General features: G+C 49.0%; 1 protein-coding gene across 1 annotated transcript in view; it reads left to right on the top strand.

Annotated features, from left to right (window-relative positions):
• Positions 1 to 12,880, top strand: part of LOC109887340 (glutamate receptor ionotropic, NMDA 2D) — a 129,697-nt gene extending 116,817 nt beyond the window's left edge. The window contains exons 13-14 of the mRNA XM_031838110.1: positions 2,877 to 3,112; positions 3,459 to 12,880. Coding sequence (XP_031693970.1) covers positions 2,877 to 3,112; positions 3,459 to 6,653 — 3,431 coding nt within the window. The 3' untranslated portion in view covers positions 6,654 to 12,880. The remainder of the gene's footprint in view (positions 1 to 2,876; positions 3,113 to 3,458) is intronic.
• Positions 12,881 to 14,876: the final 1,996 nt, after the last annotated feature.

Below are 14,876 nucleotides of genomic sequence, written 5' to 3'. Positions count from 1 at the left end.
CCCACTATATATATATATAACTACCTCTCCTTCTCTTTCCCTCTCTCCCACTATATATATATATAACTACCTCTGCTTCTCTTTCCCTCTCTCCCACTATATATATATATAACTACCTCTGCTTCTCTTTCCCTCTCTCCCACTATATATATATAACTACCTCTGCTTCTCTTTCCCTCTCTCCCACTATATATATATAACTACCTCTGCTTCTCTTTCCCTCTCTCCCACTATATATATATATAACTACCTCTGCTTCTCTTTCCCTCTCTCCCACTATATATATATAACTACCTCTCCTTCTCTTTCCCTCTCTCCCACTATATATATATATAACTACCTCTCCTTCTCTTTCCCTCTCTCCCACTATATATATATATAACTACCTCTCCTTCTCTTTCCCTCTCTCCCACTATATATATATATAACTACCTCTCCTTCTCTTTCCCTCTCTCCCACTATATATATATATAACTACCTCTGCTTCTCTTTCCCTCTCTCCCACTATATATATATATAACTACCTCTCCTTCTCTTTCCCTCTCTCCCACTATATATATATATAACTACCTCTGCTTCTCTTTCCCTCTCTCCCACTACATATATATATAACTACCTCTCCTTCTCTTTCCCTCTCTCCCACTATATATATATATATATAACTATATCTGCTTCTCTCCCTCATTCCTTCTTTCATCCCTCCCTTTCTCTTTACTTATTTGTATCCACTCTCCCTCTTCTCTTCCTCCGTCCCTGTCTGTTTCTCGCTCCTCTCTTTATTTGCTCTCAGTTCTAGGGTTATAATGTTTTGAGGCTTATTTTACATCTACCTTATTTGTCATTGATCAGCCCCTCCTCTTCTACCCCCTCTCTCTCTTTCTTTAACTCTCTCTCCTCCTCCTTCTCTTCTCATTTTGCCGTACTGTTGAAGCTTGACAAAAACAGACCTTTACAATTGTTGACCATTGACCTTGAGGAGTCACCTTGAATGAGGAGCAAACAGAGGGCCTGAGGACCTCCCTTTAGTGCTAATGACACACACACACACACACACACACACACACACACACACAGAGACACACACACACACACACACACACACACACACACACACACACAAACACACACACAAACACACACACACACACACACACACACACACACACACACACACACACACACACACACACACACACACACACACACACACACACACACACACACACACACACACACACACACACACACACACACACACAGAGACACTCTCACACACACACAGACACAGACACTCTCTCTCAAACACACAGACGTGCGTGCCCGCATGCACACAGCTAACACTAACCCTCCTCTCATGTTCTCCTCTCTACTCCTCCACCTCCTCCAACCTCTCCCTACTCCTTAATCCTCCACTCCTGTTCTCCTCTCTATTCCTCCTACACCTCCTCCTCCAACCTCCCCCTACTCACTAACCCTCCACTCCTGTCCTCCTCTCTCCTCCTCCTCCTCCAACCTCTCCCTACTCCGTAATCCTCCACTCCTGTTCTCCTCTCTACTCCTCCTCCTCCAACCTCTCCCTACTCCCTAACCCTCCACTCACGCTCTCCTCTATCCTCATCCTCCAACCTCTCCCTACTCCCTAACCCTCCACTCCTGGCCTCTCTCCTCCTCCTCCAACCTCTCCCTATTCCGTAATCCTCCACTCCTGTTCTCCTCTCTACTCCTCCTCCAACCTCTCCCTACTCCTTAACCCTCCACTCATGTTCTCCTCTCTACTCCTCCACCTCCTCCAACCTCTCCCTACTCCTTTACCCTCCTCTCATGTTCTCCTCTCTCCTCGTCCTCCAACCTCTCCCTACTCCTTAATCCTTCACTCCTGTTCTCCTCTCTACTCCTCCTACTCCTCCTCCTCCAACCTCCCCCTACTCCCTAACCCTCTACTCCTGTCCTCCTCTCTCCTCCTCCTCCAACCTCTCCCTACTCTGTAATCCTCCACTCCTGTCCTCCTCTCTTCTCCTCCTCCAACCTCTCCCTACTCTGTAATCCTCCACTCCTGTCCTCCTCTCTTCTCCTCCTCCAACCTCTCCCTACTCTGTAATCCTCCACTCCTGTCCTCCTCTCTTCTCCTCCTCCAACCTCCCCCTACTCCCTAATCCTAACTCCTCCTTCTTCACATTTCTTTCCCCTTCCCTCCCCAATTCTCTATTTTACATGAATCCCTTTCTGCCTACCTCCTCTTCACCTCCTTTTGCACCCTCTCTGCATCTCTCTCTGTCCCTCTCCCTATGCCACATCTCTCTCTGTCCCTCTTCCTATCTCCAACTCTCTCTGTCCCTCTCCCTATCCCACAACTCTCTCTGTCCCTCTCCCTATCCCCCATTTCTCTCTGTCCCTCTCCCCTCCCACATCTCTCTCTGTCCCTCTCCCTATCCCCAACCCTCTCTGTCCCTCTCCCCCATATCTCTCTGTTCATCTCTCTATCCCCATCTCTATCTGTCTCTCATCCTTTCCCCCATCTCTCTCTGTCCCTCTCCATATCCCCAATCTATCTATTTCCCTATCCCAATCTCCCATCTCTCTCTGTCCCTCTCGCTATCCCCCATCTCTCTGTTCCTCTCCCTACTCCCTATCTCGCTCTGTCCCTCTCCCTATCCCCCATCTCTCCTGTCCCGCTCCCTATCCCCCATTTCTCCTGTCCTTCTCCCTCTCCCTATCCCCCATCTCTCCTGTCCCTGTCCCTCTCCCTATCCTCCATCTCTCCCTGTCCCTCTCCCTATCCCCCATCTCTCCCTGTCCCTCTCTCAATCCCTCATCTCTCCCTGTCCCTACCCCTATTCCCCTTCTCCCTGTTTCACTCCCCTCTCCCCCCTCCCCAGATGAGATTGAGATGCTGGAGCGTCTGTGGCTGTCTGGTATCTGTCACAATGATAAGATTGAGGTGATGAGCAGTAAGCTGGACATAGACAACATGGCGGGTGTCTTCTACATGCTGCTGGTGGCTATGGGGCTCAGTCTGCTGGTATTTGCCTGGGAGCACCTGGTCTACTGGAGGCTCAGACACTGCATGGCTACCAGCTCCGGGAGACTGGACTTCCTACTGGCCATCAGTAGGGTGAGTTTGTGTGGTGGGAAATGGCGTGTGTGTGTGGGGGGGTCAAGAGATAGAGGTATCTTATGTGTGTGTGTCGGTGTGTGCGTGTGCATGTGTGAAGTGGATGTTGAGGTCAATTCCATTTCCACTCAGTCAATTCACAGGATTAATTGGAATTCAATTCCTCTTAATCACCTTGACGATGACCTTGATAGAAACAACATACTAATATATATTATGCATACATCTTGACTGATAACTGCTCGTCCCTCAGTCACATAGAGCATGTTTGATTTGATTCTATTAATACATGATTGAATGTTCATTACCATTCCCAGCTTGTTCTCTATTTCTCCCTCTCTACCAGGGCATGTACAGTTGTTGTAGCTTTGAGGATGAAACCACGCCGGGCGGGGCCAAATCCTCCATGGCTATGCTCCCCCACCATCATGGCACCATGGTAACAGTCCCGCCCCCGCCACACTTGGTTAGTGCGTCATCAACCAACCCGGCCCTGACCATGGCGCAGCAGCAACAGCAGCAACAGTCACAGCCCGTCTACAAAACACAACTACCTGGATCCCCTCCCACTGTGGTGCATTCTGGGACGGCGCTGGGGCCCTCCAACACTCCCATGCTGGGGGCGCCCCTGCCCTGCTCCACATTCCTCCCCCGGCCCGATCGCAGACTGGCCGTGGTGGACCGCTGGAGGCTGCCCAAGGCTGGGACCGCCACCAACCCCATGGCCGTGCGCGGGACCGTCGCAGACATGGGACCCTTCCCCCAGAAGGTGGCTCCGACCTGGGGCACGACAGCTGGAGGAGTGGGAGTTGGTGGTGGTGGGGGGCTGGATGGATATAAACGCTACTATGGACCCATCGACCCTGAGGGTCTGGGGCCCTGTATGGACCAGCCGACAGGGTCCCAGACCCCCAAAACAGCCCCCAGGAGCCACCCTCAACCCCCTCCCGCCACTGTGGCCTTCTACTCAGAGAAAGGTCCTGATCAGGGGGTGGGGAAGAGGGTGGTGGGAGGTGGTGGTACTGGGTGTCAGGGGAAGGGAGGGGTCAAACCTTTGGGGACGCCTCGGCTCCCTCCTAAAAGCCAAGCCGTGGGCGTGACCCCAGTCCCTCTGCCCACTAACCCCCCGCTGCCACAACCCTCCCCCCCTCTCCCCTCATCCTTTTGGAGGAAGCGCCGGCCCAAGAAGCCCAAAGAGCCAGGCGGGCCTCTGTACGAGAACATCCTACCGCTGGGGCGCAGGGGAGGAGGAAGGGATGGAGCTAGGGATGGTGGAGGGAGGAGGGGACGCCCCCTCTCTCCTCCTCTCCCACTCCCCGTAACCGTGCCCATGTCCCCCACCTACACTCCCCCTTCCCCCTCCACCTCACTCCCCTACACCAGCTCAACATCCTCCTCTTCCTCTAACACATCGTCTACCTCTTCCTCTACCTCCTCCTCTCGCTCCTCCTCTCCTTCCTCCTCCTCCTCCTTGACCTCTCAGAGCACGCGGGAAGGTTTGGACGCAGAGGACGATGATGAGGATGAGGAGCTGACCGAGGAGTCCAGTCTTCTCCTGGGGAGGGGGAGGGACAGACAGCGTTCAATTATCTCCTCTCGCTCTCTCAGTCACGGGCGCCAGCCACCACCTATACCACCCCGAAAACCACGCCCTGCCCGAGGGGAGAGAGACAGGGAGAGGGAGAGAGGAGGTAGCCAGTTGGCCCAGTTACAGGAGTGGTGGGCGGGCTGGGGTGAGAGAGAGAGGGATCGCAGTGGAGGAGTAGGAAATGACGAGAGGAAACGAGAGAAGAAGAGGAGGAAAGATAAAGAGAAGAAGAAAAAGAAGAAGAAGAGGAAAAAGAGGGAGGAGAGAGAACGAGAGAGAGACAAAGAGAGGAAGAGACGGAAGGTGAAAAAGAAGAGGAAGAAGAAGGCGCTGAAGACGAAGAAGAAATCGACTGGGCGTTCTGAGCAAGAAGAGGGTGATGTGGAGGCAGATAGGGAGGGAATAGGGGATGGAGGGAGAGAAGGAGGGATGCCAGACTACTCTTCCTTTCCAACCCAGTATCGTAGTACGTTTGGGGAGAAAGGGAGAGATTCAGCATGGGCAGGAGAGAGGGAGCGAGGAAGGAGGGAGGGAGAAGAGGAAGAGGGGGGTGATAGAGAGGAGGATAGCAGCAGGAGCAGGGAGAGGCGGCCCAAATCATCCCGTTCCCACTCCAGACATCGACCCCCCAGTAAGCGCTACCCCAAACTCCCCGCCTCGGTCAAGTTCTGGGTGAGTGGAGGAAACGGGGAAGGGGGGGACCCCAACTCTGGAACACCCCCCTCCTCCCTCCCTCCCCTCATCCCACTCTCCAAGAGGAGGAGGAGTGGAGGGGTGGAGAGAAGGGAGGGAGGGAGAGAAGGAGAGAAGAGGCCTCTGTTGATGCACTATGAGAAAGGCAGGGCTAACACCCAGGAGGGGCTCTCCTTCCATGAGTGGGACTCTGAGGAGGATGATGAGGAAGATGTGGGGGAGGAGAGGCAGAGAGACAGAGCGAGGGAACGGGTGGAGGAGAGGGTGAGGAGGGCGGGTGGGAGAGGTGCTGTGTCAGAGTCAGAAAGAGACAGGGCAAGAACAGAGGAGAGTTACTCTGATGAGGGCTCATCAGGGGAGTTTGGGCGATTTGAGAGGTACTGGGAGGGGAGGGAGGGGGCTGGAGGACCAGGGAGTAGTGGGATAGGGGGGATAGGGGGAGGGAGCTGGTTTTTCGGAACATACCCCTCCAGAGAGAAAGGGGGCAGCATCAACAGCAGAGACGACTCTATACTAGGGCGAGTGGAGGGCTGGGGGGGGGCGGGGGGAGATTCTTGGGGTTCGGGGCCAGGAGTAGGGTGGGCGTCAGGGGGAGGGAGTGGAGGTCTGGGGTCCCAGTGGCCCCCCCCTCCAGCAAACCTCCCGCACCCCCGACGGTACTGGTCTGTCGACAAACTCCCAATGAAGGGAGAGAAGAAGTGGAAAAGGGGAGGAAGGGGGAAGGGCAAGGGACGCGCACGAGACAGAAACCAGGGGTCTGGGGTGTCATGTTCATGTAGTCAGTACCCCCACCCCCATGTGCACCCGCACCCCCAAGGGCGGTCACACGGCCATGGGAAGAGAGGAAGCACGGCCCTGTCCCACAGCCAGGAGGAGTTGCTCCCCCACTGCCACAGCTTCAGCGGGGGCTCACGGCCCAAACCCCCTCCCAAACCAGACCAGGGCCAGGCCAAGTCAGGCAGCCAGGCCAGCCTCAGCACACAGCAGCCAGGAGTGTTAGTGGATCACCCCCCTCAGCCCTCCCTCTCACCCCCTCAACCCCAACCTAGTGCCCCTTCCTCATCCTCCTCCCTGCCGGTGCCCATCCCTCCTCCTCCCTCCTCGTCCTCTGCCTCGGCCAGTGCTAAGCTCCTGTACCAGAGACTACGGTCAGTACCTCAGCCCGGACGCTTCTACTCCCCCCACCTGCCACTCAAGGCCAAGAGCCTATGCTCCCGACGAGGCTCCGCCCATTTCTCCAGCCTGGAGAGCGAGGTATGACAGGGGGAGACGAGAGAGGGAGACACTCGAGCCGACACCGGTGCCGCTGAAACCACTGACGCCATGGCAACTGTTACCAACGGCGGTGCCATGGCAACGTCGGATGCCACGGTAACTGAGACTGCTGTTATGGCGACTACAAATGACCATCAGCTAGTGACCATCGCTACAGGAACAACTAGGGATGACTGCACCATGGCTGTCTCCGCTGTGGGTGATAGCGGAACCATAGTAACCCGGTCCCTGGTGCGTGTTCTGGTGAGGGCCACGGTGAGGCGCCACACCAGGGTCACCTACATCCGCCTGGAGGGGTCCCATGACACCGAAAGTGAGAGCGAGGCCATGTCGTCTGGGGCGATAGCAGCTCCAGAACTCCTCCTCCGGTCGGAACTGAGCTTTGTGATGTCATCGTCAGTTCTCCTCTCTTCCCCCAGTCAGAACAATGGATAAGACAAGTCTCCAAACTGTGAGTAATGATGTCATGTTTACACACACACACACGTGCTCGTCTCCCTCCCTCTGGCTCTGACTGAACACACCTCGTTGGTAGCAGAGAGACCGGCCTGCTCCTGTAAGGATCCAACGACTGGTTAACACTTCCACAGACTCTAGCTCTCCTGTCCCCATTGGCTGAGGGACATGTCACATCATCCCCTTTTGAATTGGATTGGTAGACTGCATCCTCACGTTGGAGAGACCCCCCCATCATCTCTCTCCCCTTTTGTAAGTTGGTTGATATAAAAGCAATGCAGTCGCCTCTCTCTTACACATGATCTGTCTGGCTTCCCATCTCTCATTGGACAGTGAGGACAGTGACATCACTTTGACCTCATGACATCTTCATGGCCATCTAGTGCAACTGAAGCCCCCCGGAAGGGAAGGATACCAACCCCCATGATGTCATGTTTACTACAAACTCTTTTGCCCAATTAGATTTAACAGGAGACTTTCTCCGCCACCTCATCGGAGCCTGTCCTTTTTCCTCTGGTCGGATCAGAACTCAGAACAGAGACTCTTGTCATTCCGCTGACGAGCACGATGACATCACTGTGTTTCAGACACAAACGGAACATTCGGAAGGAAAAAAGACACGTAGCGAGATCTTTCTTTCCCGTCTTTTTCTTTCTTTCTTTCTTCTCCTGATAGCTTCTTTGTTATTCTATCTATCTATGTGTTGTTCTGTTAGTATTTCAAGCAGCAGGGAGGTCGGCTGGGGCTGAACTTGGACGTGAGAAACGTTTGGAAAGCAGTGCCAAATTTCTACTCCACAGCTTTTAAGCCAAATTGGTTTCCAGTCATCTGTTTTCATGAGTATATCCCTATAGTATTTCACACGTGAGCAATACAACATTCTCTATTAGGAGAGAGGATGGAGGAAATGATTGTTTGCAATATCTACAGTTGGCACTAGATGGCTGCATAATATTCAAATAAGCTTGAGAGGACTGAGTGAGAAAGTCTCTGAGCTGAGTCCATTGGACATTACATTGAAGATGTAAAACATTCCGTTATTATGTGGAGGAATCAGGACAGCTTAGCTTTAGTCATTAGGAGTATTGGGTCATTGAAACCCTGAGCAGTGTATTTGAAAATAGAGTTCATGGCCTTTCATTCCCTCCTGCTTGGAAGACCCACTCACCAGTGTGAAGGAGATGCATCTTATGAAGCACAATTGGTCATCGCATAAAGCCATAAGCCAACCACGTGCCGTCATTACAGCACACAATAGTTATTATACCATGGTGAAGAACAATACTGTGCCAATACCTGACTACTGTCATTATTAGAAATGTAGTTTCACAGCAAGACGGATGTAGTAATATCACTATGAGGGGAATACTATGTGGGAGTGGAGTCTACTATGTGGGACATAGAGATTTAACTGTGTTCTGTCATTAAAAAAGACTGGAATAAGTCATCAATAGCAATATTGCCCTCTTTAATGTGATGATAATACAATGGCAGACTGACAGTACTTGCAGTGCTGAGTTATGTGACAACCTGTAGGCCTGTTGGCTTGTTCCCCGGGGTGGACCTAGGCCAGGCACTGCTCAGATCCACTCATCTCTACACAATACGGATCTGTGAAGAACTAGTAGTGTGTAAGTGCAGGTGATTTACAGATCGGGTCATCTGAACAGTACCATGCTCAGGCTACACCTTATGAACAACTCAACAGGTGTCAAACAGAGAATAAACAGACAGTGCATTAAAGTGCCAAAATACATTGTTAAACCAAAACTATAGTCCGTACCATGCTTTGGTGTTTCTCTGTGTGGGTCATCTAAAAGAGCTGTGTCATGCAGCGTCATGCTCTCCATGGGTATGACGTATTCACCTCAGCTCTCTCACTCTGAGACCAGCCCACGGCCGAACCCCCAGCTTCTCCTAGTTGAATGTAGCTTTGACATGATGTAGAACTTTGAGACTTTGTAACCTTTTTTGGGATGCTGTTGATCCTGGCTGGAATGGAGGGCTTGGTGGGGCTTGATCCTGCTATGTGATGGACTATGTCGTTGAGTTGGGTTTGTGCATGTTGTCACAGATCAAAAGGTTGGACGGTCTTTTGAGTTACATTTGACTACTGCACATACTGCTTTGTCAAGGGGCCATATTTTGGAAACAATTTATCATAGTTATAGACAGATGTTTTGTCGTCCCCATGATCCCCTTACACCTTGGAAAAGCCCAGAAATCATTGCATGTTTAGACGATTGAAATCCCAGAGGCTTGCAGTGGAAGGGTTTGTGTAGTTGTATTCTAGCTAAAGCTTAGGTCCCAGGGCGGCCATCTTTCCTTGAGGTAGCTCGCTCGTCCCAGCGCCCCAACAGTGGAAACCGTGGAAACAGTTCTACTGTTTGGAATGAGGTCATTTTAAACCAATCAGGAGTGCTGAAGCCTGTTGTCATCGAGCATCATTGAGTTGTATCAAGGCGCTAATACTGAAGTCTGTGACTGCATGAACAGAAGTGACTTTTAAAACCTTGTAGCTACATTTTTTGCTGAGAATTAAAGAATATATTAATATATACTATGTTTTTGAGAATGTACCATGTTATACTGTGATTTAACTTAGATATTTTATTAACTATTGTATTCCATTTTATCATTTACAAATTATATCATTTATCTATACAGAAATATATATGTACAAATAAATATATACATATATATATACATACATACAGGTGTGTGTATATATATATATATATATATATATATATATATATGAGTTAAGTTTGGTACACTTGGAGGAAGTGTTAGATGATTCGTTTTAAATGTTTTAGCTTTGTAGCAATTCTAGACACTGAAATCATTTTGAATTTGGATACCTCCTATATGACTGTGAAGACATTAGTGCCTGTGACAAAAAAAGATGAGAAAAAAGTCTAATCTCTCTACCATCTACCTGTATCTAATATAGCTATCAGTCTGTCACTCTAACTGTTGTACTACCTAACATTATATATTTTTTGGTTTGTTATTTTTATTCATAATATTTCTCTCTCTATCCCTCTCTCTCTATCCCTCTCTCTCTCTATCCCTCTCTCTCTCTCTGTCTCTCCATCTTTCTCTCTCTATCCCTCTCTCTCTCTCTCTGTCTCTCCATCTCTCTCTTATTTAGCGGTTTGTTCCACACTAGTCTTTTCACCTCTAAATCTGTCATTTATTTAACTCTTACATTTTCCTTTAGTTTAATTTCTTTGATCATCTTTCTATTTCAATCTGTCTGTCCCTCCGTCTGTCTCTCACTTAGCAAAAAAACCCAGAGACCAGTAGATACTGTGTTCTTGCTCCTTTTGACTGATTGTTGAAGATGATGATCATTTAATTGATTGATTAGTGAATTAATGAATTAACAATGCTATTAACGATGTGATTGAAGTGTGTATCTGATGACCATGCCACTGTAGCAAGTCTGGGCTGTACCAAACTGCCGGGCAGCAACATAGACCTTAGTTGCTATGTTGCAGTGGTGTTGCCATGGCGTTTCTATGGCGTTCGGTACACCACCCCCACCTGGTGCTTGCTGGGTAATGTAATGTAGCATAATGTCCTTCATGTTGCCCTCAAGCTCTGGTCTAGGATCTGCTCTCCCTCAACCAGTCCTAACCATAATCATTGGGGATTGAACAATTAAACCTGACCTTGGAACAGTGTTTGAAGGTTAACTTGGTGGTGTTGCACTGCATGTGTCTGCTCTCTATACTACTTACATCTTAAACTGGACTGAACTGGACTGATGACTGGCTGACTATGGAAATGTGATATGCTATCAATCATTTTGTCAAGAAAAAATGTACATGTGAATGACTTAGACTTTTGTTGGGCTATGTTTTTATTGTGAAATACAGTTTGTTGTGTCCTAGTGTTGTGGCTGTGAGAGGTGTGTGTGTGTGTGTGTGTCTGTGGGGGGTGAGGGGGTGGGGGGGGGGGGTGCATGCTTGCGTGTGTGTGTGTGCATACTGAAAACACACGGTTTGAACTGTGCTGTTCTGCATAGTGTGATATTGTACAGCATAGTGGATAACACTGGGATGGTGCTGTAAAGTGGCTGGTAGCGATACTGCCTGGCTGGCGCTCTACACTCCGAGGAACATTATGTTTTCTAGTCAGAAATATCTGGAGGTCATTAGGAATGTGTGTGCATGTTTGTGTGTATTCGACTGGGATTTTGTTTGAAAGTGTTGTGCTGCACAGTCATATGTGTATGTACATTTTAGTATGTGAGTGTGTGTGTGTGTGTTATTGAATGTATGTAACCCAACTGCGGCATGATTCTATATAATACCACGCAAGCACACACAAACACACACACTCCCCCTTGCACACACACTCTTATACACATACACACACACAGTGCTCTGCATGCATATTTAATACACACACATACATCACTCAGCCAATGGACCTCATCGTTCCTCGTTCCTGGAGCTCCCACTGAGCAACACTCTGTAGCAACGCGTCAATAACTCCCCCATCACACACACACACACACACACACACACACACACACACACACACACACACACACACACACACACACACACACACACACACACACACACACACACACACACATGCTCTGAATGATTGGATCATCAAGGTTAGCATCTTACTCTGCTTACTATACCTTATCAGTCTCATGTCTGTGCAGAGTAAGGTTGTGCTGTTCAATTATGTTGGATAGAAAAATAAATATATACATTCTAGTTCATCTTTGCTACAGAACTTCTTTGCATAATTGTTTTGAGTTGTCTGTTTTCTTTTGACTTATCTCTCCTTACTCTGTGTGGGATAAGATATGTGGTAAGTTATGTAATAAGATATGTGATATGTGATAAGATATAGGATAAGAAATGTGATAAAATATATGAGGGAGAACTGTGTTTCACTGGTCTGTATTCTGCCTTTCAGTGCTGCTCTGTTTACATTAGTTAAATGCTATTTTTGTTTCTTACAGTCTGACGTCCATGTTTTCAGTCCACTCTAAGATCAAAGTAGACCACGAGTTCAGATCAGTCATTGGTCCATGGTCATGATTCATCCTTACGTTTCAGTCTTCTGTCACCTTTGACCTGGGAAGTAAAATGCATGGCACTCCCGAGTTCAAACAGGGTCCTCATCGGCGTTTCGCCATGAAACAATTTAAAGGAAAAATAGGAGTGGTATGTGTTGCACTCACCAGGCCTAGTGACATAAGAGCTACATCTAAACATGATGCTAGGTTAAGTCATTACACAGCTCATTCACTGTGGTCCATACAGGTATCATAGGACCACTACTTTTGGTCATTCAGACTCAAATGGAATTCAGTGTCATTGATCCACGTAACAGTGTTTTAGCCTGGTGACTGTCCTCCATCTGTTTCTGCGTTCCAAAATTAAGTGGCACTATATATAATTAGTGTTGAGATACGTTTTCTAAAGCAGAAAGAGACTGGCAACCAGGCTATCATTGCTGTGCTCTTGGAACAGCACCTAGAAACCATCATGATTGTGTAGTGTACCTGTGTATACCTGTATACTTGTGGGTGGCTAAGGCGGGTTGCTAAATCAGGATGCTAAGGCTGTTGGTAGTGTACAGCCCAGACTGGTCTGGTCCATACCCTGATCTAAATGAGTTAGTTTGTTTTGATGTGGTCTGTCTGGGGCTGGGGCTGGCGGGTCAGTGCTGCACTTACTTCCTGAGAATTGCTTCATAAAAATATGATTCTCTTTAAATAACTGCAGGGTGTCTCTGTGTTTCTTAATAACAACCCCTCTCTGTGTCTTTGTCTTTAATGGTGTTTGTGTTGCTAACATATCTGTGGTTTGGGAGTTTGTGCGTCTATGTGTAGCCCTATCCGTCTGTGTATCTTTGTTTGTCGGGGTGTGTGTGTGTGTGTGCGTATGGGCCTGGTTTGTCCCCCATTTGATCTGGCCAGGACTGACCTCACATAATCCAGTTCTTCATCCTCTCAGAAGGGCTACAGCACACATCACCCATCTACACTCACACATCACACACCCTGCCTCAACTCTCAACCCAACTACAGTCACACATCACACACCCTGCCTCAACTCTCAACCCAGCTACAGTCACACATCACACACCCTGCCTCAACTCTCAACCCAACTACAGTCACACATCACACACTCTGCCTCAACTCTCAACCCAACTACAGTCACACATCACACACCCTGCCTCAACTCTCAACCCAACTACAGTCACACATCACACACCCTGCCTCAACTCTCAACTCTCAACCCAACTACAGTCACACATCACACACCCTGCCTCAACTCTCAACCCAACTACAGTCACACATCACACACCCTGCCTCAACTCTCAACCTAACTACAGTCACACATCACACATCCTGCCTCAACTCTCAACCCAACTACAGTCACACATCACACACCCTGCCTCAACTCTCAACTCTCAACCCAGCTACACTCACACATCACACACCCAGCCTCAACTCTCAACCCAACTACAGTGCACATCACACACCCTCCCTCAATTCTCAACTCTCAACCCAGCTACACTCACACATCACACACCCTGCTTCAACTCTCAACCCAACTATAGTCACACATCACACACCCTGCCTCAACTCTCAACCTAACTACAGTCACACATCACACATCCTGCCTCAACTCTCAACCCAACTACAGTCACACATCACACACCCTGCCTCAACTCTCAACTCTCAACCCAGCTACACTCACACATCACACACCCAGCCTCAACTCTCAACCCAACTACAGTGCACATCACACACCCTCCCTCAATTCTCAACTCTCAACCCAGCTACACTCACACATCACACACCCTGCTTCAACTCTCAACCCAACTATAGTCACACATCACACACCCTGCCTCAACTCTCAACCCAACTACAGTCACACATCACACACCCTGCCTCAACTCTCAACCTAACTACAGTCACACATCACACATCCTGCCTCAACTCTCAACCCAACTACAGTCAAACATCACACACCCTGCCTCAACTCTCAACCCAACTACAGTCACACAACACACACCCTGCCTCAACTCTCAACCCAACTACAGTCACACATCACACACCCTTCCTCAACTCTCAACCCAACTACAGTCACACATCACACACCCTGCCTCAACTCTCAACCCAACTACAGTCACACATCACACACTCTGCCTCAACTCTCAACCCAACTACAGTCACACATCACACACTCTGCCTCAACTCTCAACCCAGCTACAGTCACACATCACACACCCTGCATCAACTCTCAAACATACTACAGTCACACATCACACACTCTGCCTCAACTCTCAACCCAACTACAGTCACACATCACACACTCTGCCTCAACTCTCAACCCAACTACAGTCACACATCACACACTCTGCCTCAACTCTCAACCCAGCTACAGTCACACATCACACACCCTGCATCAACTCTCAAACATACTACAGTCACACATCACACACTCTGCCTCAACTCTCAACCCAACTACAGTCACACATCACACACCCTGCCTCAACTCTCAACTCTCAACTCTCAACCCAACTACAGTACACATCACACACCCTTCCTCAACTCTCAACCCAACTACAGTCACACATCACACACTCTGCCTCAACTCTCAACCCAGCTACAGTCACACATCACACACCCTGCATCAACTCTCAAACATACTACAGTCACACATCACACACTCTGCCTCAACTCTCAACCCAACTACAGTCACA

Source organism: Oncorhynchus kisutch, linkage group LG13 (genome assembly GCF_002021735.2).
Source record: "Oncorhynchus kisutch isolate 150728-3 linkage group LG13, Okis_V2, whole genome shotgun sequence".
NCBI lineage: Eukaryota > Metazoa > Chordata > Actinopteri > Salmoniformes > Salmonidae > Oncorhynchus > Oncorhynchus kisutch.
The sequence above is the reverse complement of the archived record's forward strand: the minus strand, read 5'-3'. Positions and strand labels throughout refer to the sequence as shown.